Source organism: Pecten maximus, chromosome 8 (genome assembly GCF_902652985.1).
Source record: "Pecten maximus chromosome 8, xPecMax1.1, whole genome shotgun sequence".
Classification (NCBI taxonomy): domain Eukaryota; kingdom Metazoa; phylum Mollusca; class Bivalvia; order Pectinida; family Pectinidae; genus Pecten; species Pecten maximus.
In genome coordinates this window covers 1360812-1388370 of record NC_047022.1, presented here as the reverse complement: position 1 = coordinate 1388370, position 27559 = coordinate 1360812, and the positions used below count along the sequence as shown (strand labels likewise).

At 36.5% G+C, this 27559-nt stretch overlaps 2 protein-coding genes across 2 annotated transcripts; both read right to left on the bottom strand.

Annotated features, from left to right (window-relative positions):
- Nucleotides 1-1440: 1440 nt before the first annotated feature.
- Nucleotides 1441-24214, bottom strand: LOC117332690. The gene is made up of 8 exons (XM_033891688.1): nucleotides 24172-24214; nucleotides 23135-23404; nucleotides 10872-10990; nucleotides 8359-8711; nucleotides 6071-7016; nucleotides 5375-5396; nucleotides 4273-4581; nucleotides 1441-3917 (listed from the first exon to the last, which is right to left on the bottom strand). Exons 2-8 carry the CDS (start codon nucleotides 23262-23264, stop codon nucleotides 3619-3621), a joined length of 2178 nt encoding a protein of 725 aa, XP_033747579.1. The 5' UTR covers nucleotides 23265-23404; nucleotides 24172-24214; the 3' UTR covers nucleotides 1441-3618.
- A 1710-nt stretch (nucleotides 24215-25924) lies between these two features.
- Nucleotides 25925-27166, bottom strand: LOC117332838. Its single transcript, XM_033891889.1, has 3 exons — nucleotides 27163-27166; nucleotides 26630-27019; nucleotides 25925-26276 (listed from the first exon to the last, which is right to left on the bottom strand). Exons 1-3 carry the CDS (start codon nucleotides 27164-27166, stop codon nucleotides 25945-25947), a joined length of 726 nt encoding a protein of 241 aa, XP_033747780.1. The 3' UTR covers nucleotides 25925-25944.
- Nucleotides 27167-27559: the final 393 nt, after the last annotated feature.

The window sequence follows — 27559 nt, the reverse complement described above, 5'->3', positions numbered from 1 at the left end:
AGTCAGGGCCAACATGTGCATGCCATCAAACTGTCATCCCATGCTGATAATGTTAACCAAGTTAGAATGAATTCCAATCGAAATCAAACAAATTAGAGTCAAAAATGTGATTTCCCTATAAAAACTACATTTGTATAGTAAATTTTACCCCCTCCCCAGGGCGAACGTGAGACCCCTGGTTCATAAAATTCACAATTTTGGTAACGTACCTTAAGACCCTTCCATCTATGAAGAGTATTTTTGATTCCATTATATCTGAGAGTAGAGAAGAAGATTTTTGAAATTTTAATCAATTTGACCCATTTTAGCCCTGCCCATCAGCCCCTTGGAGTCAGTCAGGGCCAACATGTGCATGCCATCAAACTGTCATCATATGCTGATAATGTTAACCAAGTGAGAATGAATTCCAATTGTAATCAAACAAATTATAGTCAAAAATGTGATTTCCTTATATAAACTATAGTAAAGTTTACCCCCTCCCCAGGGGCAAACGTGAGACCCCTGGGTCATAAAATTCACAATTTTGGTAAATCACCTTAAGACCCTTTTTATTTATGAAGAGTATTTGATTCCGCCATATCTGAGAGTAGAGAAGAAGATTTTTGAAATTTCAGTCAATTTGACCCATTTTAGCCCTGCCCATTAGCCCCTTGGGGTCAGTCAGGGCCAACATGTGCATGCCATCAAACTGTCATAATATGCTGATAATGTTAACCAAGTGAGAATGAATTCAAATTGTAATCAAACAAATTATAGTCAAAAATGTGATTTCCTTATAGAAACTATAGTAAATTTTACCCCCCCCCTCCCCAGGGGCAAACGTGAGACCCCTGAGTCATGAAATTCACAATTTTGGTAAAGCACCTTAAGACCCTTCCATCTATGAAGAGTATTTGATTCCACCATATCTGAGAGTAGAGAAGAAGATTTTTGAAATTTCAGTCAATTTGACCCATTTTAGCCCCGCCCATCAGCCCCTGGGGTCAGTCAGGGCCAATATGTCCATGCCATCAAACTGTCATCCCATGCTGATAATGTTAACCAAGTTAGAATAAATTCCAATCGAAATCAAACAAATTATAGTCAAAAATGTGATTTCCCTATATAAACTATAGTAAATTTTACCCCCTCCCCAGGGGCAAACGTGAGACCCCTGGGCCATGAAATTCACCATTTTGATAAAGCACCTTAAGACCCTTCCATCTATGAAGAGTATTTGATTCCACCATATCTGAGAGTAGAGAAGAAGATTTTTGAAATTTTAGTCAATTTGACCCATTTTAGCCCCGCCCCTCAGGCCCATGGGGGTTGGGGACCATATAATTCAGAATTTTGGTTGACCTTTAGCCATAGCAGCTTCCAGCCAAATTTCAATGAATTTGGTTTAGGGGTTTTGGAGAAGAAGTCGGAAATGTAAATTGTTTACTGACGGACGACGGACGACGCACGACGCACGACGGCGGACAAAAGGGGATAAGAATAGGTCACTTGAGACTTTGTGTCAGGTGACCTAAAAACGTAGGTTATTGTACAGATGTAGTGATTATTAAACAAATATGTAGGTAATTGATCACCTGTAGTAATTAATAAACAAATATGTAGGTTATTGTACACATGCGGTGATTAATAAACAAATATGTAGGTTATTGTACACCTGTAGTTATTTAAATCACTCGATCTACGATATTCATGCGTACAAATGAATCCCAGTTTTCAGGGGAAATCCTAAGTAATTTATTTTCAGCAGAATGAAAATTGAATTAATTGTGCATCGGTGATATCCCAGAACCCAAAGAGCCGACTTTAAATTGATGGTTTAATATGCATTGGCGGGTGACCAAGAGTGTAAATTCGCATGAAAATGTGCTTTATACAGATATGATCAGTGTTTGTCGCGAAACGATGGATAGATATTTCCCCTTGACTCGACTCTTGACATGGTTGTTCAGAAACCAAATAATTAACTGCTAAAACCTTCAACTGACAAATACATATGATACGGTATTAGCTCATCTATGAGTAAAAGATACCAGGGATGTTCCAAATGTTGAGATTTCTCTTATACTCAGGTACATGTATACACACGACAATGCCGATTTCAACGCATATCCTTTACATAGGTTATTTTTTTTCTGCGTGGTAAGTGTCAAATTTTAGAGGGAAAATCGGATAGGTATGTAATAGAGAGGACACTTATGTTAACAACGAAATTGCACGGCCTCGTGGTTTTTGTTGACATCTTGCCTTGTTTGTTGTAAGGAATTTGTCTAGATTTTACAACTCTAACAAACCAGTATGTGAAGATTGGCTCCTGTGACAATTATTGTCATTACGCCAAGACCCGACCATAATATCGCTACATCTACGTGACACTCGGGGCAATAGAAACGACTCAAGACAACAAGACATGTGTGATGCTATTTAAACAATCCCCTGTAACATTTATACAATTATTAATATTATTTCAGTACGCTATATCGTGTAACAACTATTCTCCATAAACTCATTCCTCTTTGAAATTAATTTATGTCATAGGGAATATATGGTTAATCGAACACCAGAGTCTTCACTTGAAAACTGGCACTAGAAAGTAGATTTCTGAAATAAAGCAAATTAAGACGAGTGCTTCAAATGGGATTACTTTTCATCTATGTGTAAGTTTCCGCGTGATGGTATCTGAAAAGTATCAACTTAAAGTTATCAAACCTTGTTTCTAGCCTCAGGGTTATTAAAGCTTTTATAAAACTCAGGTTATAAGACAGGAATAAAATCACTACAAACAATAACATTATTATCATTAAAAATCAATGGGTTTAGATATCTGCATGCATTTATTTTTTTGAAAGCGCTTATTTCAAAATAAGAATAAAACTATGCGAAAATGCTCTGTAAGGGGTTACAGAGAGCACCCTACTTTGGTTGAGAAACTTTTCTTTCGGATGCATTTTTACGCGTCCAAAACATAGAAAGCATATACAATTTCTTGTCATGATAGATTATGAAAAAGATTGGACCATGGCAAAATAAAGAAAAAACATGACCTTAACATGGAATCGAAATAATAATAATAATAAAATTATCATACAAAAGGGAGCTTTGTCCCATATATATTTTATCTGTCATTTTCCTCGTGTCAAAGTCCAGCAGTGCAACATATCTCCTGTCTATATATGATATCTATCAGCGCTCACAGAGAGAATAACACGTTGCTCTGAAACGTAGGTCTAACGTTCGATTGGAAATATTTTTCACTCGAGATAGCATTTGATGAGAGTTTCATATCCCATTAACTGCCAAAATTTAGTCACCATCAGGCATAACTTAAACAGTAAACTAACATCAGTTTTAACTATGGTGGCTGATCTCGACCATTCCGTGTGGTTGCGTTTGCACCCACAACGTGACTACGCATCATGGTTGAGATCAGCTATAATTAGTGAACAGTATAACTGGTATAGATCAGAATCATTTTGCGATAGTATCGCAGATAAACCATCGACGGAATATGAGTCTTCATAAAATCGAAACTTGAAGATGTGATATATAAAAGTCCCGCCTGGGTATATAGTCATACAGAAAAGCTATCACAAGTGCGTGTTTTCTTCTGAAGGTTGTCCTTCAGACAGTTCCTGTATCACATGGGCGTATACTCATATTACACTCTTTCATTGCTGCCAATACTTTGTATAGTGTTGCGTTGTCTCCGAATTCATTTATCCAGGTATTCAGCAGATCGAAAGATAAGGTTTTCACGCAGAAATGATTCTTGTGACGTATTTCCTGCTGGTTAATTGTACTTGGCTTCAATCCAAGTTCTACAAATAAGTCAAAATATGATGCATCCGCATTTACTGCGATGGTTTCGATTTCCTTTGCCTCTGGTATTCTTCGTAAATGACTCTCGGGAATCCTTGATCCTTAAGTCATAAATAGACACATTTACTACTCTAGAGTTAAATATTTATATGTAAATATGAGGAAAAATAAAAAAAAAATCGACCTATACTATTTTAAACGATCTAATGGCCAACATGCTGATATATTTGTGCGGCTACCCGTCATGTATTTTGTTGCTTTATCTTTAGAATAAAAGATCGAGTTTGGAATTTGATATGAAAAAGAAATACTTCAAATTCTGAGTAACAATAGATACCACATATTTCGTACAATTACTAAACACTGTTTATAATATTAAGGGTAAGTATAACAGTATGTCCTTAATTCAGCAGATTACAAAGAAACTTCGATAATGTTGCAAACATGATTAACTACCTTGTATGAGAGCATCATCCTCGTCATCGATGTGTTTAAGTTCCGTCATCACATCAGTTGTATCCTGTCCGTGCTTTTCCATTGCCGTAATAATCTGCTGTAAACTAGCATCCAGACGGGGATTACTCCAGAAGAGGAAGAGGTTAGTGATCTGTGACCGGAGGGACAGATGGCCATAGGTTTGTCGGATCCGTATGATGTCTTTATCCTTAAGTCCAAGTTGTGTGAATACCATGTGATAAATATCAGTGAGGGACTTCGCGATACGGCCTTGTTCCCTGTATGTCGGACATCTTTGTAAATTGACACCTATTTATATAATCAGATAATGTACACATATTCATAACAAGAGACCAATGGCCACATCGCTGGTGGGCTTTTATGTCATGATTATAATATATTTAAGAATGGACGAGATGAAAAAAAGTTCCTTATATCATCTAGGTCCAACTTTTCCAATTCTTGACGTGTATGAAAAAGACAGGTAGCTATTGCTTTTTGAGGTTTGAGTGATAAATTAAAAAAGGAACAAACAAACAAATAAACAAACAAAAAAATGACTTAAAGTGACAGTCGTTCACAGATATTGCCAAATAATCCGAGGAAAAGTTGCGATTCACAGGAGACTGCCTTCTCGGCCGCCATTCTTTTCATAATCTACTTAAACATGACAGGGGGGGGGGGGGGGGGGGGGGGGGGGGGGGGGGGGGGGGTGCAAGTGATTAGGATCAACCGGTTGAATTTAGTCAAAGGGCACATTATGATATAGATAAATTATTATGGGTCTTATGTGATGAGGACAAAATCGAAAATAAATCATTTAAAGATAAACCATTTATCACTCAAAACTCAAGAACAATAGAGATCTGTCTTATCCATACGCGACAAGATTTAGAAAAGATGAAGACAAACAGAGCCTTTGATTTTTTATTCATCCTACTCACAAGGCCTTTCACCAGACATGATACCCTAGGCGGCTTGGCTAACCAGCTAAAAAGCTAGTCGTTTCTCAGAAATCACAAAAGCGCGTTGCGACTTTACTCTCCTAATTGATTATGTTTTATCTATGTTTCGTAAATAGGAAAATCAACGTTCAACTCACCTTGTATATCTCGGACAGGATTCTGAAAACATATAAAAAAATAACAGAGTTTGATAGTTTAAGTTCAGTTACAACACTATCAATAGAAAATCAGATGCAATACTATTTGCAGTTTGTTTTTATAAAGACCTCATTTGACAACATACTAATCAGGTAAGAGTTAAAACGCTGAAAAAGCGTTAAGCAGAAAAAATGGCCATATTGTGTGTGCTGCTTTGCGAAGATATCTACATTGTGACACCACCAATGTTGGAATACCTGAAGAACCAAGTTATTGAAAGCCGAAAGATGTGTGCGTATGTGTTACTTGATTGACTTTGCCATTAAGTAATTTAATAAACGACTTCACTAATTTGAAATGGCACGATATCTTAGGCGAATGTACTGCCGAGCTATTGCATGTGATGATTAAATTCTGTATTGAGCGTGAGTAAAATTCTGTTCATCACATTGCTCATATTTATGAGTGTTAGTAAACACATTTTAATTAATCTCGATGTGAGACAGGTAACGCTGGACTCTCTTCTGACATTATGTTTTTTCTCTACAGAGACAAGCGTGTGACGTCATACATTTATTGTGACGTCATGAACGACCTTTGACCTAAAATGGTGTTATTATACACGTATCGTATCATATTTAGTATTACTTTTTAGAGAAGGCCAATAATAAACTATAATTGTTTACAATATATACCCTGTTCCGGAAACTTACCTCTGCAGGGGACTGAAACCAGACATCATAGTGTCGCTTGTCTATATAAACAAATGTGGGCTCCGTCTTCTGGGCACCGGCATCCTTATGTACACAAGGCAGTGGTGAAGTCTGAAGAAGTCGTTTCGCCTCTACTGCCTCGTCAGTCGGCCTAACTATCGGATGACAATGTAGGTAGTAGTCAAACTTCAAGTGTCCCTGTTGGTTCATGGTCAGTATTTGTTGGAGGACATCAGCTAACACGAGCCGGATGGCATAACCTGTTCCCGGGCTAACTGCACTATCACTCTGCAACTTGAATAGCGTGAGCTTCATCACATTGCCACTGCAGTGTATCAGTACATTCCAAACTAAATCAATGGCTAAGACGACGAGACCTCTATGACAGTGACCAAAACGTGGTTTTCCAGGAACTGCAAAAGGCTGGAATCTGTGGATGCAAGCTGCGATGAATTTATCGTATATGGCTTGAGGAATAAACCGGTTTTGAAACTTAACACAAAGTGTGCAAGATTTGACTGCTGTAGGTCCGAACAAAATGTGTGTCATCATGTCTATTTCCATATCTCCAGCCTTCTTCAACATGCTTGGGACAAGGTAGTAATTCACCTTGTCATCCTTGTCACTCGGCAGCGGCTTCACCAGAAGTCCCAGTCTCTCCATTGCTGCGACTAGAACAGGAAAATGATCCAGGAATTTGTTGTCAGGGTGTTTTCCCCACAGTATCTTCAAAACCTCCACTGGCAGTCGACCTGTTTCAACATAATCTTCCCAAAGTTTTGTCTCGGTATCGGTAAGTCCGCTAACAAATTTGATCGTAGTTATCAGGCATTTGAAGGCGTCAATCACCCACTGAGGGTTCAGAACAATGATGGGATTGTCACTTTCTAGATCAAAGCAAAGCATGAATCCGGTCAGATGGAGATACCTGTATTGATGAAACAAAAAGATGCATGTGTGGTAAGAAGTAATGACGTGGTATTGTTTAAGTTAATAATTTAGCAGGAAATGTCGTATAACTAGTGTTGTTCGCCAGACGCCTTCTGGAGCTAAAATCAGGATATTAGATTTTATACTTGACATACTTTTGCTGTTCATCTAGAAGAACTAAAGAAATAGGCACCAGCATTTGCACTGGTTCCAATCCTTGAAGTTAATATAATTCATAATGACCTCTGTTACACTGGTTCGTATGTAGGGACTCGAGAATTATAGTTTAGATTTATTTTCATTAGCATCGATGAAACTCAAAGACGAGTTCCTCCCTGGAGAGGAGAATATATTCCTGGAAAATACTAGTTGCAAATACCTCTCGGCTATTCTTTTTAGCTCCATCGGGTCAGCGTAAGACAAGAATGCCAGATGGTCGAGATTCGGTTTCTTGTTGAGTTATTGAAACTAATCTAACACGATCTCTGATCCCTCGTTGTACACTGTATAATTGGCATTTTACATTGCCATGTCTGCCACGTTTATGGTCTTTGTACACCTGACACATTAACCTGTTACCTGTTTTTGCACATTAAATATATATTTGTAACCGTACAGGGGTCTTCTTTGTACACCTAATATCATACATCGTCTTTTCCTATTATAGCTTAGAATTGAATTGTATAACCTTGATGATTTATAATTTCCAATTGTTAATTTGCCCTTTCTAAATATCAATCGCCGTCTTTCCCCCACCTAAGGTGTTTACATGTCGCAGTTGATTCAAAAGTCAAAGACTTGTTCACATTATCACGATTTCCACGAAAAACCTCGACTACTGAAGAGAAAATGAACAACAGTATATTTCAAGAGATGCAGGTTGATGAAAACTTTTATGGTCGACATCAAAATATATTTTGTAACCCACCATTCCATAATTATCCGTGTAATAAATACGATTGACCTCCACATGTGGTTATGAATTCATTGACTGAACTGTCCTGTTAGACCGCACAGAACCCACGAATCAACACACAACTCTCGCGGCGGATGATAAAGACGCTTACTCTTACGGTATACATGGTCTTATATTCTCTGTACTTTTTTTTCATCTGTCTTTATGAAAATCTATATTTTATCAATATTTTCCCTCGTTTTAAGGTTTCGTTATCATGTCGATATTCTTTGTTGTATTTTCAGATATGCTTGTCACCTTTTGTCTCTATTTGTACACTTAACACTGTAATTGTCCGTTTGTAACTTGCGTTATGAAAATCCCTTTTTAAGAAGACTGAAAATATCAACGGTGGGACAGAACTACGGAATACAAAAATATTTACCTCAAAAATAACTTCAAACTTCTGATGCCATCTAGTGGTAGCTTCAATGCGTTGTTCAATTCCTCCAGCTCTTCAATCGTCATGACTTTCTCGCCCGACTCCTTCTTTTGCAGTAATTCAAACTCAAGGGCAATCCATTTGCCTGGAATTCGTTTCTTCCATTGTGACTGCAGTGGCGCAATCTCTGCAATCATTTTCCACATCTCAGCGAAGACATCTTTATTTTTGCTGCTGTCGTTTAGGCAAGCGATGGACAAGACTTTTTTCACGTGCCTTTTCATGATTTCCTCTAGGCCAGGATAAGATCTGAGCTTGACCATGACCTTGTCTAGTTTTTCTTTTTTTTGGTCTTCCTGTCAACAGAAATTTTATTGATATTTTTTATGCAATTTTAAAATGTGAAATAATCTGCAATCACATCATAAGCACATGTGCAAATGAGTAAGTCAAGCCGAAGCGATATCAAGTATTTTTTTTTATCGTGGTCTGACTAGTTATGAATGAACGCATACATGAGTTTTGTTTTACTCAAGCAGGGACTCATCCATACAGATGCAGTGATATGTGCAAATATCACTATCGTTTGCGTTTAGTCATGTCTGTATTTACCTATTTACAAACCAGTCGTGTGAACAACAATCCGGTGCATGTTGAAATTGCTATTGTGTACAAATTGGCAAATAATTAACTCGAGTGAAAGAAATACCATAAACAACAACCACTCGTTGTGTCACCTCTATTCATCCATTGGTGACTGACAGACAACCTCTATTTATCCATTGGTGACTGACAGACAAAATGAAAGAATTGTTGTCCAACATATGGTGTTTTCTATATCAGCATTAGTTAGGGATAAAAACGAACCACAAGACCTCCAAGAGGGATCTTGGCAAACACCATTGAATATCTTTTTTGTTGTATATGTGAACTTTTATCTACTTCAATAATCTAATAACCAGCACTGAGGGTCCCTAAGCCGTTCAATTACGTTAAAAAAATATTCTGTTTTAGAAAATCGTTAATTTACGACAATTTACCGTTCACAGTATGCGTCTGCCGTTCAATCTAGCAATCTACTGTTAATTCTTCAAATAAGTGATCACCCCTCCCGGTACACTGTTCAGCTAACATTCTACCGATCATTCTTCGAGTTGTACCGTTCAGTATTCAGAAAGTATCTATTTTTCACGGACAGCGTTCTCGTGTGAAGGAACTGTGTATACCTTGCGGATTCTGTTCTGTTTGCAGGTCTACCGCTAAATTTTGGATTGGAGTGTTCAGTCTTACGAAATCATTCAGTTCTCGCGTCCAATCGTTCAGTTTTCGGCACATCGTTCAGTTTTGGAATCACCATAAAGTTTTCGAGACCCACCATTTAATGCTTGCGTCACTGAGCAGTTTATCGTTTTGTTAGCCTCGGGCTAATCTATCGACCTACAACGCCAGCAGATGCAGGGAGCCTTCTTTTAAAATCTAAGATTTGTCTAAGACGAACATTTTGTTGATTATATATCGTAATACTAAACTTCAACTATGCATCATGTTTTTTTTGGGGGGGATCAGACTCAAACTAAAACTAAATCACTGAAAGGTCAGCAAGTCCTCGTTATGTGGCAATTTTATTTCTCGATACGACCTAGAATAGAATGGGTACACTAGAGACAATTGGAACCTAATTGTGAAGTTTGCAAAAGATCGCTTAGTACTTCAAGAAATATATGTTTTTTGCATGTCAAAATTCAACATGGCCGCCTGATCAGACTGATATTAAAATGGGCACAACTACGGACCAAGGGAAATCTACCTCGGACACACGACGAATCTCAGACACAGGGCAACTTGAACTACGATAGGAATTAATACAACATTTTTTTACTTATTAGTGTCAGAATTAGCTTTGACCACTGAGTAATTAAAGAGTGTCAATAAATTAAGTGGATTTATTATAATTCAAAATCATTCCATCAAGATTGACTGAAAAGTCTATTCCCCAAAAAGTAACTTTTAATTTCATCAATAATGATTATAGACTATTTTTTACTACCGATCCTAATTAAATTAGTTCAGAGATCTATCTAGATTGAATAAAGTGTAGTTTGTGAACTACGAGAGTATGTGAGTACATATTTCTGAAACTAAAAGGAATAAACATTGTGATTAAGGGTCTCCTTAACTAATGGTAAAAGAATAGCAATAGTAGTGTGACATTGCCCAATGTTTTAATCCATGACAAAACAATTGTGACATCGAATCAAATCTTTTGAAAAACTATAAATTAAAGTAACCCTGGTCTATTGTTTACTAATTCTTTAAATGATATATTAATCTAGTTTTTCACTGATATATCATCATTTTAAAAAATACTGTCTGTGTTTTCGAAATAAATATATGTTTTAAAGTATTAACGATACATGATGGTTGAAGAGCATATGTTATAATACACATTGTCATTGGTCTTGTTGTATTTGAAATAACATTCCTTGGATTATGACTTAGAACAATTGTAAACTTACCGTCCCGTCTACAAGATCCATATGGGAACCAATCAACAACACTGGCGGTGTTCCTTTCTGGCTCTCCTCGATATCCACTGCGTATGTCGCTACCGACTGTAACCACTTGACTATACTTTCTGTGAACAGAAACAAAGTATGTCAGACATGATATAGTAAGACCTTGTCAAAACAAGAGGTCCATGGGCTTAACGGTCACATTAGTTCTGAAATATTTCTGTCAATTTGACCTTTTTAGGTCCATCCCATCAAACCCTGAAGGTAAGTCAGGGCCAACAGGTGCACAGGATAAAACTGTCATCCTAACGTATAACTCTTATCATGTAGGAATAAATTCCAATGGAAATTCAACACATGATAATTTTCTATAGCTATACATATCGGTCAATCATATTGAAATTTCAATCAAATAGACACCATTGGCCTCACCCTCACTTAGTCATCTAAGGGATAAGGACCATATGATTACATAGTTTGAATTGAACCTTTGCCATCGATATCATAAAAACTGTTTCAGGGATTTCTGAGAAGAAGTCGACCTAACTAGGGGGCCCACGTCCTCGGAACAAATATGAGGACATATGTCACGGAGATACCAATATCAAGGGTAATACATAATGACATGTGTCACGGAGATACCAACATCCAGGGTAATATGTAAGGACATATGTCAAGGTAGATACCAACATCCAGGGTAATATGTAAGGACATATGTCAAGGAGATACCAACATCCAGGGTAATATGTAAGGACATGTGTCACGGAGATACCAACATCCAGTGTAAATATAATGACATGTGTCACGGAGATACCAACATCCAGGGTAATATGTAAGGACATGTGTCAAGGTGATATCAACATCCAGGGTAATATGTAAGGACATGTGTCAAGGTGATACCAACATCCAGGGTAATATGTAAGGACATATGTCACGGAGATACCAACATCAAGGGTAATACATAATGACATGTGTCAAGGTGATACCAACATCCAGGGTAATATGTAAGGACATGTGTCAAGGTGATATCAACATCCAGGGTAATATGTAAGGACATGTGTCAAGGTGATACCAACATCCAGGGTAATATGTAAGGACATGTGTCAAGGTGATATCAACATCCAGGGTAATATGTAAGGACATGTGTCAGGGTGATACCAACATCCAGGGTAATATGTAAGGACATGTGTCAGGGTGATACCAACATCCAGGGTAATATGTAAGGACATGTGTCAGGGTGATACCAACATCCAGGGTAATATGTAAGGACATGTCAAGGTGATACCAACATCCAGGGTAATATGTAAGGACATGTCAAGGTGATACCAACATCCAGGGTAATATGTAAGGACATGTGTCAAGGTGATATCAACATCCAGGGTAATATGTAAGGACATGTGTCAAGGTGATACCAACATCCAGGGTAATATGTAAGGACATGTGTCAAGGTGATATCAACATCCAGGGTAATATTTAAGGACATGTGTCAAGGTGATATCAACATCCAGGGTAATATGTAAGGACATGTGTCAAGGTGATATCAACATCCAGGGTAATATGTAAGGACATGTGTCAAGGTGATACCAACATCCAGGGTAATATGTAAGGACATGTGTCAAGGTGATATCAACATCCAGGGTAATATGTAAGGACATGTGTCAATGTGATATCAACATCCAGGGTAATATGTAAGGACATGTGTCAAGGTGATACCAACATCCAGGGTAATATGTAAGGACATCTGTCAAGGTGATACCAACATCCAGGGTAATATGTAAGGACATGTGTCAAGGTGATACCAACATCCAGGGTAATATGTAAGGACATGTGTCAAGGTGATACCAACATCCAGGGTAATATGTAAGGACATATGTCACGGAGATACCAACATCCAGGGTAATATTAAGGACATGTGTCATAGGTGATACCAACATCCAGGGTAATATGTAAGGACATGTGTCAGGGTGATACCAACATCCAGGGTAATATGTAAGGACATGTGTCAAGGTGATACCAACATCCAGGGTAATATGTAAGGACATGTGTCAAGGTGATACCAACATCCAGGGTAATATGTAAGGACATGTGTCAAGGTGATACCAACATCCAGGGTAATATGTAAGGACATGTGTCAAGGTGATACCAACATCCAGGGTAATATGTAAGGACATGTGTCAAGGTGATACCAACATCCAGGGTAATATGTAAGGACATGTGTCAAGGTGATACCAACATCCAGGGTAATATGTAAGGACATGTGTCAAGGTGATACCAACATCCAGGGTAATATGTAAGGACATGTGTCAAGGTGATACCAACATCCAGGGTAATATGTAAGGACATGTGTCAAGGTGATACCAACATCCAGGGTAATATGTAAGGACATGTGTCAAGGTGATACCAACATCCAGGGTAATATGTAAGGACATGTGTCAAGGTGATACCAACATCCAGGGTAATATGTAAGGACATGTGTCAAGGTGATACCAACATCCAGGGTAATATGTAAGGACATGTGTCAAGGTGATATCAACATCCAGGGTAATATGTAAGGACATGTGTCATGGTGATACCAACATCCAGGGTAATATGTAAGGACATGTGTCAAGGTGATACCAACATCCAGGGTAATATGTAGACACTGTGTCAAGGTGATATCAACATCCAGGGTAATATGTAAGGACATGTGTCAAGGTGATATCCAACATCCAGGGTAATATGTAAGGACATGTGTCAGGGTGATACCAACATCCAGGGTAATATGTAAGGACATGTGTCAAGGTGATACCAACATCCAGGGTAATATGTAAGGACATGTGTCAAGGTGATATCAACATCCAGGGTAATATGTAAGGACATGTGTCAAGGTGATACCAACATCCAGGGTAATATGTAAGGACATGTGTCAAGGTGATACCAACATCCAGGGTAATATGTAAGGACATGTGTCAAGGTGATATCAACATCCAGGGTAATATGTAAGGACATGTGTCAAGGTGATACCAACATCCAGGGTAATATGTAAGACATGTGTCAGGGTGATACCAACATCCAGGGTAATATGTAAGGACATGTGTCAAGGTGATACCAACATCCAGGGTAATATGTAAGGACATGTGTCAAGGTGATCCCAACATCCAGGGTAATATGTAAGGACATGTGTCAAGGTGATACCAACATCCAGGGTAATATGTAAGGACATGTCAGGTGATACAACATCCAGGGTATATGTAAGGACATGTGTCAAGGTGATACCAACATCCAGGGTAATATGTAAGGACATGTGTCAAGGTGATACCAACATCCAGGGTAATATGTAAGGACATGTGTCAAGGTGATACCAACATCCAGGGTAATATGTAAGGACATGTCAAGGTGATACCAACATCCAGGGTAATATGTAAGGACATGTGTCAAGGTGATATCAACATCCAGGGTAATATGTAAGGACATGTGTCATGGTGATACCAACATCCATGGTAATATGTAAGGACAATGTGTCAAGGTGATATCAACATCCAGGGTAATATGTAAGGACATGTGTCAGGGTGATATCAACATCCAGGGTAATATGTAAGGACATGTGTCAGGGTGATACCAACATCCAGGGTAATATGTAAGGACATGTGTCAGGGTGATACCAACATCCAGGGTAATATGTAAGGACATGTGTCAAGGTGATATCAACATCCAGGGTAATATGTAAGGACATGTGTCAGGGTGATATCAACATCCAGGGTAATATGTAAGGACATGTGTCAAGGTGATACCAACATCCAGGGTAATATGTAAGGACATGTGTCAAGGTGATATCAACATCCAGGGTAATATGTAAGGACATGTGTCAAGGTGATACCAACATCCAGGGTAATATGTAAGGACATGTGTCAGGGTGATACCAACATCCAGGGTAATATGTAAGGACATGTGTCAAGGTGATATCAACATCCAGGGTAATATGTAAGGACATGTGTCAAGGTGATACCAACATCCAGGGTAATATGTAAGGACATGTGTCAAGGTGATCCCAACATCCAGGGTAATATGTAAGGACATGTGTCAGGGTGATACCAACATCCAGGGTAATATGTAAGGACATGTGTCAGGGGTGATACCAACATCCAGGGTAATATGTAAGGACATGTGTCAAGGTGATATCAACATCCAGGGTAATATGTAAGGACATGTGTCAGGGTGATATCAACATCCAGGGTAATATGTAAGGACATGTGTCAAGGTAATATCAACATCCAGGATAATATGTAAGGACATGTGTCAGGGTGATATCAACATCCAGGGTAATATGCAAGGACATGTGTCAGGGTGATACCAACATCCAGGGTAATATGTAAGGACATGTGTCAGGGTGATACCAACATCCAGGGTAATATGTAAGGACATGTGTCAAGGTGATATCAACATCCAGGGTAATATGTAAGGACATGTGTCATGGTGATACCAACATCCAGGGTAATATGTAAGGACAAGTGTCAAGGTGATATCAACATCCAGGGTAATATGTAAGGACATGTGTCAAGGTGATATCAACATCCAGGGTAATATGTAAGGACATGTGTCAAGGTGATACCAACATCCATGGTAATATGTAAGGACATGTGTCAGGGTGATATCAACATCCAGGGTAATATGTAAGGACATGTGTCAAGGTGATATCAACATCCAGGGTAATATGTAAGGACATGTGTCAAGGTGATACCAACATCCAGGGTAATATAATGACATGTGTCAAGGTGATACCAACATCCAGGGTAATATGTAAGGACATGTCAAGGTGATCCCAACATCCAGGGTAATATGTAAGGACATGTGTCAAGGTGATATCAACATCCAGGGTAATATGTAAGGACATGTGTCAAGGTGATATCAACATCCAGGGTAATATGTAAGGACATGTGTCAAGGTGATATCAACATCCAGGGTAATATGTAAGGACATGTGTCAAGGTGATATCAACATCCAGGGTAATATGCAATGACATGTGACAAGGAAATACTAAGACACGGAACTAAACACGGAACTAAACACAGGAATAAATAAGTCAAGTACTTACAAACATTTGCCATTCAATTTTGCAGAAAATGGTTATTAGTCTGATAATAAAAGTGTAAAGTGTTGCATTATTTACAGTTAAGCCACATTTTTATTTTCATACGATTGGCGTTTCTCAATTTAATATTTTACGCCAACAAACTTTTAATTGGAACTATTAAAATTTAATAATTTCAAAAAAGTTACAATTCTATGTACATTCAAAAGATATCTTTAGATTTCTGCATCATCCTTTTGTTTCTATATTGCAAAAAGATAAATTTGAAATCGAGAACGAGGCGCGGCCGTAGCCAGTCCACTTTCATCGGGCTCCTACAAAAACGTTATTTTCCCTTATCTATAAGGGATTTTGAATCTTAATTTTTTGATATGGATTAGTTTGCTACCTCAACATTCAGAACGAGGCTAATCATTTCTGACATTTTGAGTGTAAATGTGTCTTTTGGACTAGACATGGATTGAGTGTCGCGAGTGACTACTGTTCAGCATTTACCTGCATATACCTGCGTACTATATAGGTATATTGGCCACTACATACGGACTAGACTTGAGAATCATGCCAGCTAGCAATAAACCTCAGCGGGTACAGAGTGTGACCACTAGCAGGACAAGTGGTATTGGTGCGAAAACTACTGACGATAGACTGGACGAGATTTATACCATTCTAAAGTCCCTAGTTACAGAGGAGGTATTGGAGAAGAAATTAGAAAAGTTGCGTATAGACATTCAACTAGAGCACGCCGAGCGTATTGAGGCTCTTGAGGACCGAGTTGGTGATTTAGAGCAGGAGAATGAGGACTTAAAACTTACAGTCTCCAAATTAGAAGATCAAATTGTAAATGTGAATAGCCGGGTATCGGAAATGGCGGGAAAACAGAACGACCTCGAACAACACGGCCGGAAGAATTCATTACGTATATCTGGACTAAAGGACACCGAGAGAGAATCAGTGGAGCAGTGTGTTCAGGGTATCGTGACATTTGTACGGGACACTTTGAAGGTACCGATTGATGGTAAAGACATCGATATCGCCCACAGACTGGGACGTTTTGATAGTGCTAAACCAAGGAACATTATCGTTAAGTTCACCCATAGACGCAAGAAGCAAGAGATTATCCATGCGCGTAGGAACCTAAGGGGAACGGGATTTGTTATCTTTGAGGACTTAACCCGTTACAACCAACAGAGACTTAGAGATGCTTATCACCTTGATTGTGTCAAGAACTCTTATAGTATCGACGGGAAGTTGTTCGTGGTGCTTAATAATGGAAAGAAGCGCAGACTGTCGTTTGAAACCCCACTTGAAGAGAACTTTCTCATGAATGACACCAACTTTCGCTATAGGAAGTGACTGGATTAAGTAAAGATCGGTGGTGACATTTGGTCAGTATCGTTACTGACTTACCGATCAATTCAAAATACTGTGTAACGTGTGTGTCGTTTTTATGAGTTATAATCATGTATGTTTCCTACTGAGTGTGTGTTTTCTTTTTGTGTTGTGAAAGTCGATTCCAATTGGAGTGTATATTTGGACTAAGGATCCTAACATACAGGTAAGTGTTCCACACTAGCGCACACTGATATACTGATATAGGCCGATATTGAAAAAAAAATAGTGATATATGTATGCTTCAATGATCTCGCTTTCTTTTATTAAATATTTGTATCAAATATGTTTATTATTTAGATCTTACCAGTGCCTCTCAATAGAAGCATTCATATATAGTTGTAATTTGTCGTTTGGCTGTGCTTGCTTTTAAAAAATATTAACTTAATATCGTTTTCCGGAAATCCGTCGCTCATTGAGTTTGGTTTCTAGAATTACCAATTTACTTCCGGTAGACACAACCTGTATGTTTTCGTAGGTTCCACGGTCCCTCTCCAAATGTTGAATGTTTGTGGTATAGACCTACTATACTGTAAGAGAACGGAAGTGTGCTTAGGAAAATCCTGAACAATACAAGTTCGTTTTATGGTATTGAGTCGTACGTTAACGATAACAGTTTATGTTTCCAGATATATGATCCCTTCGTTTAAGCAAGTGCGCGCATTTAGATTTCACCATGAGTTTCCGGTCTTGTATTGCCAGTGTCCTGAATAGTGCAGCGGGTGTGTGTATGTAAGTGTTTGACAGTAGTCATGTTTTGTTTATGATCTTGAAATATGTTTTTATGTCTTTTCCTGTTTCTGTCTCTCTTTTCTTTTTCCAACTGTTTCATGGGAGATTTAAAATTAACTTTTGAGGCCTCTATTTTCGATATGACATGAGTATCACTGTGCTATCGGCGAACTGTCAGGGCTTGGGGGATAAAATTAAAAGAAAAGACGTATTCTCCAATTTAAGAGATAAACGGTACAGTATTTACTGTCTCCAAGACACCCATTTCTCGTTTGACCAGGAAAATATTATAAGAAATGAATGGGGATATCAATGTTATTTTAGTTCTTTTAAATCCAATTCACGTGGGGTGGCAATCCTTTTAAACAATAATTTCGAGGCCAAGGTACATAGAGAAAAGTGCGATTTACAGGGTAATTTTCACGCGCTTGATATTGATATTGATGGGTCTAGGACAACTCTTATTTCCGTATATGGTGCAAATCAGGATACCCCAGATTTTTACAATCAAGTAACTGAAATAGTGGATAGTTTTGGAAATGAGAACATTATTATATGTGGGGATTTTAACTTAGTTTTAAAACCATCATTAGATTATGATAATAATTATAGATTTGTAAATAATAGTACTGCGAGGGAAAAGGTATTGGAAATTATTGAAAATACTAATCTAATTGACATTTATAGGGAACACCACCCTGATACTAGGCGCTATACTTGGAGGCGTGTTAATCCATTAAAGCAGGCCAGACTAGATTTTTTTCTTGTCTCCGAATCTCTCTTGTCAAGTGTAAATAAGTCATCAATAGAACCAGGTTATAGGTCTGATCACTCTACCCCTCTATTAACTATAACTTTTAACAAATTTAAGAAAGGGAAAGGGATTTGGAAATTTAACAACTCTTTATTATATGAATCAGACTATCTTGATTTGGTAAAAAAATGTATTGACAGTATTAAATTACAATATTGTCTACCTGTTTATAACCCTGATTCTCTAAATCTTATTCCTGATTGTGATATTCAATTTCTCATAAATGATCAATTTTTTTTAGAAACTTTATTAATGGAAATAATGGGTAAATCTATTTCATATTCTTCTTACAGGAAAAAGCTGTTAAATCTCAGAGAGGAAAATATTAAGAAATTCATAGCAATTACTGAGGCTGAAACAAATCCTGATCATACACAATTAGATGAGAAAAGAAAAGAATTAGAGTCTATTCGTTTGAAAAAGGTTAGAGGTAGTATCATTAGATCTAGGGCAAAATGGATAGAGGAGGGAGAAAAACCTACTTCTTACTTTTTTAATCTTGAAAACAGAAATTATACTTCCAAAATTATTCCAAAAATACAGACAGAACATGATCATTTTATAACGAAACAAGAAGACATTTTATCAAAGGTACAGTCATTTTATGAAAATTTATATAGATATAGGGAAGTGGAAATATAGATTTAGAAGCACATCTCCAAAATTGTAACATGTCAAAGTTAAGTAATCATGATTCTGACAGTCTAGAGGGTATTATAACATTTGATGAAGCTGGGAAAACACTAAAAGAGATGAAAAATAATAAAAGTCCAGGGTCTGATGGTTTCACATCTGAGTTGTTTAAAGTATTTTGGAAGTATTTAGGTCATTTTGTTGTTCGATCATTAAATTATGGGTTTTCAGTCAGTCAATGTTCAGTAACTCAAAGACAGGGTATAATTACTTGTATTCCCAAGGGAGATAAACCTCGACATTTTTTAAAAAAATGGAGACCCATCACACTGTTAAATATAACTTATAAAATAGCTTCTGGGGTAATCTCACATCGTATAAGAGCAGTTTTGGGTAAAATTATTAATGAGGATCAGACAGGGTTTTTATCAGGTAGATATATAGGGGAAAATATTCGCACGGTCTATGATGTAATGCAGTATGCAGAGGAACACAACATACCAGGAATGTTATTGATGGTAGATTTCGAAAAAGCTTTCGATTCGGTTTCATGGGCGTTCATAGATAAGGTTCTAGGCTATTTTAACTTTGGGAAAGATATAAGGAAATGGATAAATACTCTTCATAATAATGCAAGTGCATCTATCAATCAAGGTGGAAACATATCAAAACATATTAAGATTCAACGTGGATGTCGACAAGGCGATCCAATTGCACCATACATTTTTATTCTCTGTGCCGAAGTTTTAGCTGCAAAAATTAAAAATAATAATCTCATAAGGGAATTAATATTGAAAATTCTCCTATTCTAAATGTACAGTATGCAGATGATACAGGTCTGATATTGGATGGATCTAAAGAGTCGCTGAGAGAATCTATTTTTGAACTAACTAGATATCTGGTCTAAGAATTAATTCTAATAAATCTCAGGTGATATGGATAGGAAGTAGGAAGTATAGTGAAGAAACATTTTTGCCTGAAGTAAATCTGTTGTGGGGACAACACAATTTCACTTTCTTAGGGATAGAATTTTCTGTTGATCTGGATAAAATTCCTAAAATGAATTTTGACAAAAAAATTGTAAAACTTAAATCTGTTATTAACTTATGGAAAAGAAGGAATTTGACACCATTAGGTAAGATTAATATTATTAAATCTCTGTTGATTTCACAACTTAACTATTTGTTCATTACTTTGCCAAACCCTTCAGAAAAGATGATTGCCCAGTTAAATTCTCTGATTCTGGATTTTTTTATGGAATAGTAAATGTCATAAAATAAAAAAAAGATGTTGTTATTCAAGACTATATTGATGGGGGTTCATTCTTGTATTGACTCTCTAAAGTTAGGTTGGGTAAGAAGATTATTTCACTCATCTGGTAAGTGGAAATTAATTTTAAATATATATGTTAATTTTAGAAAACTATGTAACTGTGGAAAGGAATATATTGATTTGTGTAGATCCAATTGTAAAAACTTTTTTTGGAGGGATGTGTTTAAATCATTAAATAGGCTTAATAATTCAGATTCTATTAGGCTTCCAAAACCAGATTCAATTTTAAAATCACCCATCTGGTATAATAATGATATCAGGGTAAACAACAAGTATGCTTTTTATCAAAACTGGTTTGATGTGGGCATATCAACAATAAATGATTTAATTAAAGATTCAGATGATTTAGCTTTTCTTATTTTGAAGAGTTCAGACATAATTTTCGAACTATAAACACAAATTTTCTCCAATACCATGGACTAGTTTCAGCTATCAAGCGCTTTTTGAAAAAAATTGATTACCTGATTCAAAGACCTCAACAGCCTTTTATACCTTTTCTATTTGACATATTTTTAAGAGTGAAAAGGGTTCAAAAGATTTTTACAAATGCCTTATTACGCCAATATCCATACCTACTGGAACAAGAAAATGGAACCAAGAATTCATTATTGATCAAAATAAATGGGCTAAAATATTCAAACTTCCTTTTATAGTTACCAAAAGTTCTAAATTACAGTGGTTCCAAGTGAGAATTATACACCATATTTTAGTAACAAACACTTTCCTTTTTAAAATAAACTTAAGTCCTAGTATTTTATGTAACTTATGTTGTATGGAGCGTGAAACAATAGTGCATTGCTTATGGGAATGCCAAGAGGTTCAGTCACTATTACAGAGATTTGAAGCACTACTTGATATACTTTTAATTCCGTTTGCTTACAATAAAGAATCCTTCCTGTTTGGTATAGTATCACAGTACTGCAGTAATGTTGATAACGAAATTTTAATTCTTATCAAGCATTATATTTATAAAACTAGATGTCTCAGCAACTCTTTAAATCTTAATGCGCTTATTAATGTCATCAAAGATCATTTTTCTATTCAACAATACATTAATTACGGTAAAAGTGAGAAAATTAAAAGGCAATTTGAACTCAATTGGAAGAAATGGAAACCTGCTCTAGATTTATAGTCATCTGAAAAAGATAGTTCCTCTTTGCATATATAGCTTTAGGTCCCCAAAGACTGACATCTCCTTTTCTAGCTCCTTTCCATTACTTTTTATTTTTACCATTTAAAGAAATTGTCTCCCATGCTTCAGTCATGTTTATTTTTGTCTGTCTTTGTGTGTGTGTGTTCTATGTGTGATGGTGTGTCCGGTTATGCGTCTGTCTGTGCGTGTGTCTGTTTTGTCTTGTGTGATGGTGCGTCTATGTGTGTGTCTGTCGGTGTCGAAGTGTGTGTGTGTGTGTGTGTGTGTAGGTCTGTGTAATGATGCGTCTGTCTGTGTCTATCTGTCTGTCTTGTCTGTGTGCTGGTATGTCTGTCTGCTTCTTTCTCATTCTGTATAAATTTAGGTTAGGTTATGTATGTATGTTAATCAATATGTAAATGATGTAAGTAGATGTGAGGCTTGTGGTTCAAGCTTAAAATAATCGTGATGAAGATGATTTTTTGTGTAATGATAAGGATGATGATGTTTTATTGTGATGAAAAAAATGATAATAATTTTTGTATGGATAATGATATCATGATAGATGATGATGATGATTAAGTGTGATTCTTTTGATGATGATGATGATGATGATGATGATGATGATGATGAATGGATGGTGATGAGGGTGATGATGATGGTGATGAGGATGATGATGATGATGATGATGATGATGGTGATGATGGTGGTGATGATGAACCGATGATGATGAGGAGGAGTAAGATGATGATGAAGATGATGATGCTGATATGATGATGATGATGATGATGATTATGATGATAATGATGATGATTATGATGATGTTATTGAATCATGAGTATAGTTACTGTGGGTGTAAGAGTGAGAATGTGTGTGCATATATGTTTCAAATGTTTTGTATTTATGAAAAAAATCTTGAAAAATAAAAAAATTCAAAAAAAAAAAATTTGAAATCTGCTTCGTGCTCAGTAAGCACTCTGCTTATAGCGGTTCGGAACGTGTTTTCGTAAATACAACGTTTATTAAGCTCAGTGTAATCCTTCAAACGCTTTGTCACAATATTTCTGCTTCTTTAAGTCCTGTTCTTAAATTTATGAGTGATGTCGGCGAGATTTTATGGGATTTCTTTGTAATGGTCGCCCCCGTAAAATATATACGTAACATACCTAGACCTCCTTGTTCTTTCTTTTCGTTGAGACACATGGCAGCGTCGAACACCAGCAGGTAGATACTATCACTTGTCATGAGAGAGTGATGGGTATTGTAGAAGACTTCTTCTCCTCCAAAGTCATACATTGTGACGAATGCCTTTGACTCGTACAGAGAATTTGGATCCTTGCGCAGCACCAGATCGACAAACTCTCTTTGTTGTTTGGTGAGATTTGCAGTATCAGATCTCTGTACGTCATCTCCCCGGTTATAAACGAAATCGGTGTCTAAACGTAAACATCGTGTGGGTTTGAATATGATAACGAAAGCGCAAGCAAACTACGTCAAAACAACGTTTACCTGTCTATTTAAGTGAAAAAAAAATCTATAGGAACGGACAAGTAAGTTAAACTCCTTGAAATGACATAAATCAAACTGAAGTAAAATGCGTATTCTCAGCTGTACAATATCATATGGTACAAAGTATATATAATGTATGTACCCTACTGTACAATATCCTATGGTACATAGTATAAATAATGTATGTACCCTACTGTACAATATCATATGGTACATAGTATAAATAATGTATGTACCCTACTGTACCATTTCATATGGTACATAGTATAAATAATGTATGTACCCTACTGTACAATATTCTATGGTACATAGTATATATAATGTATGTATCCTACTGTACAATATCATATGGTACATAGTATATATAATGTATGTACCCTACTGTACAGTATCATATGGTACATAGTATAAATAATGTATGTACCCTACTGTACCATTTCATATGGTACATAGTATAAATAATGTATGTACCCTACTGTACCATTTCAAATGGTACATAGTATGAAAATATATGTACCCTACTGTACAATATCATATGGTACATAGTATAAATAATGTATGTACCCTACTGTACAATATCATATGATACAAAGATAATGTATTGCATTGGGGAATCATCTTAATCTTTTAAAAATACCAATTAACATTGATTTATTTTGTAATAAATATTCTACTATGAAAATAAGAATCTTACCTGTTTTTTCAATTCCTGTACCCCCGGTCAATATGGAAAATTCTTCAACATTAGTACCTGTGAGTGATCAATATTGATTGATTAGATATTTATAATATGCATGGCCGTTTCAGTTAAAGAATCATTATTTATCTCTCTGAACTACTGGTTTAATCACTTTATGTTCTTAAGTAGCTGAGATTACGAACCACCCGACCTAATAGCATTGTCAGCACGGGCTGATTTAGACTATTGTATGTTGTGTAACCAATCTTATACTTTTTCCCTACTGTACAGTATCATATGGTACATAGTTTAAATAATGTATGTACCCTACTGTACAGTATCATATGGTACATAGTATGAAATTGTATGTATCCTACTGTACCATTTCATATGGTACATAGTATAAATAATGTATGTACCCTATTGTACCATTTCATATGGTATATAGTATGAAAATGTATGTACCCTACTGTACAATATCTTATTGTACATAGTATATATAATGTATGTACCCTACTGTACAATATCATATGGTACATAGTATAAATAATGTATGTACCCTACTGTACAATATCATATGGTACATAGTATATATAATGTATGTACCCTACTGTACAATATCTTATTGTACATAGTATAAATAATGTATGAACCCTACTGTACAATATCATATGGTACATAGTATATATAATGTATGTACCCTACTGTACAGTATCATATGGTACATAGTATGAAAATGTATGTATCCTACTGTACAATATCATATGGTACATAGTATATATAATGTATGTACCCTACTGTACAGTATCATATGGTACATAGTATGAAAATGTATGTATCCTACTGTACAATATCATATGGTACATAGTATATATAATGTATGTACCCTACTGTACCATTTCATATGGTACATAGTATAAATAATGTATGTACCCTACTGTATCATTTCAAATGGTACATAGTATGAAAATGTATGTATCCTACTGTACAATATCATATGGTACATAGTATAAATAATGTATGTACCCTACTGTACAATATCATATGATACAAAGATAATGTATTGCATTGGGGAATCATCTTAATCTTTTAAAAATACCAATTAACATTGATTTATTTTGTAATAAATATTCTACTATGAAAATAAGAATCTTACCTGTTTTTTCAATTCCTGTACCCCCGGTCAATATGGAAAATTCTTCAACATTAGTACCTGTGAGTGATCAATATTGATTGATTAGATATTTATAATATGCATGGCCGTTCCAGTTAAAGAATCATTATTTATCTCTCTGAACTACTGGTTTAATCACTTTATGTTCTTAAGTAGCTGAGATTACGAACCACCCGACCTAATAGCATTGTCAGCACGGGCTGATTTAGACTATTGTATATTGTGTAACCAATCTTATACTTTTTCCCGTATAAAATCCTTGTTGTCGAGTCATAATTTTGTGTTACTGTGTTTGCAACGAGGGCTTAATATACTGAACATTACCTTCGGAGTGTCCAGACAATAGGAGGTGTTCTGTCGTAGCGTCTGAAACAAAATAAATACCAGAATTGTAACGAGACATATAATTAATACATAAATAAGAACTGAATACATAGCACCTAAATATGTATGTGTAAACCATATCATTCATTATATAATCAGACAAAAGTAAGCATTTATTGTCATAAGGGATATTGTAATTCACACCAAAATGCGTCTGTTGTGTCAGATATTATACTGTGATATGTATTATAGGTATCGGTTCACCTTTTCTGGTCATGTTTGATTCTGTTTCAATCATTCGGGTTACCGTCTTTGATTTCACTGATAACCATACGAAGTCGCTCAAGTACAATGTCCTTCGCTGAAGTGCCTGATATTCTCTCCAGTGTCCGCATGTCCAACAAAAGTCTTCGGAGATGAAGTTCCGCAACATTGGTTGAGTGATGACTCTGCAAATCAATATGTTCCCCGAACAGCTGCTTTACCAGACAAGTTTTCCCGACCATTTCATGTCCAATGAGCATAATTTTGATGTTTCGTGTTTCCTCTGCATGCTCGTCTAATCCAGTTAAATAATTTGATATGGACTCCTCGTCTAATTCCTTGACGAAGGATGGAAGCTCTGTAAATTAAGTATTGAAAACCCGTAAGGCAAAACTTGGAAGAAGGGTTTTATATTATTTTGATCAGTACAAATCAATAATCAATAAAAAGGACTACTGTTTTTACAAATAATCTAACAGAATTATGGCTTAGATTAAATAATGTCTTCGAATATTAAAAATACAAAAAGCCCGAAAGACAAAGGGTTCATCGCTGTGGACTATGTATTGTGTTTAACACATGCCTTAAAACAAACATAAAGCATACCAAAGGCGAAGTTGGTATGTTCACAAAACTCTCAAGCATTGATTCTTTGTCCAATAAACTATTTCGGCAATGCTTTTACCGAATAAAGTTATATAAGAAACATACCTGCTTTCAACATTTTAGCAAGTTTCGCATGCCTCTCACTGCTTGTAGACAATTGCTCAAGTAGCTGCTCTGGTGTTCGGCCTTCTGAGTCGACATGATTTAAGCATACCGGCGCTTTTTGCACAATGTTCGACCATATGTCAGGCCAGTGACGCCCATAGTTTGCGATTAGATGCAAAGCATTCCAATGCTGTTCACGATTCATCACCAACAGGGATTGACGTGATACCTTATCTGTTAGATACTCTGCTATATTTCGATGACCGTACTCAATGCTGCCCATCAGTGGTGTCTTCCCGAATTCATTTTGTTTGTCAAATGGAAAACCAGATTCAGCCAGCTCTTTAACTTTGACCAGGTTGCCCTCCCGGATAGCAGTGATGTCGGCGTCTGTTGTTTACAGAATAGAAATTACAGAAGTGCTTATGTTTTTGTTTATTTTACAATTTTTTTTTTCACTATTTAGGCGTCGTTTCCACACACACAAAAAAACAACAACAAAACCAGTAGCATTATCAAATATTTCTAATTACCCATAACTACATCCGTTTTACAATTCATTCAAAACCATAAACATGGACACGATTTCTGGAATTCCGACGGTCAACATTGGTCTAACTGGGTGAGAGGGGTGTCCTCAAGAAAAGATAGAATAATCAGGGGTTTGAGTTGTATAAATAAAATTTGATGATAGCAAATGTCAAATATGCACGAAAGCAAGTTATTGCATTGATCATCGCAAACGAAAACTGATCATCTCCCTGTCCTTGATTCTTAAATAAGTATTGGGCCCCGAAAGCCATGAATCATCAAACGAAATCACAGATCTACGACACAATGGTAGAGTTACTTTCCCTAATAGTTGTCATATGAATGAAATGGTCGTGACATCTAACATATGCCTAAGCCTAGAGTCTCCCTTTCCTTGGA

Coding starts and splice junctions, on each gene's coding strand:
- LOC117332838 (XM_033891889.1), bottom strand. Junction 26,277..26,629: donor TGCTAAAATGTTGAAAGCAG/GTATGTTTCTTA, acceptor CTTAATTTACAG/AGCTTCCATCCTTCGTCAAG.
- LOC117332690 (XM_033891688.1), bottom strand. CDS start 23,264: ATGTATGACTTTGGAGGAGAAGAAGTCTTCTACAATACCCATCACTCT. Junction 7,017..8,358: donor AGTTTGAAGTTATTTTTGAG/GTAAATATTTTT, acceptor TCATCAATACAG/GTATCTCCATCTGACCGGAT. Junction 4,582..5,374: donor TCCTGTCCGAGATATACAAG/GTGAGTTGAACG, acceptor TTATATAAATAG/GTGTCAATTTACAAAGATGT.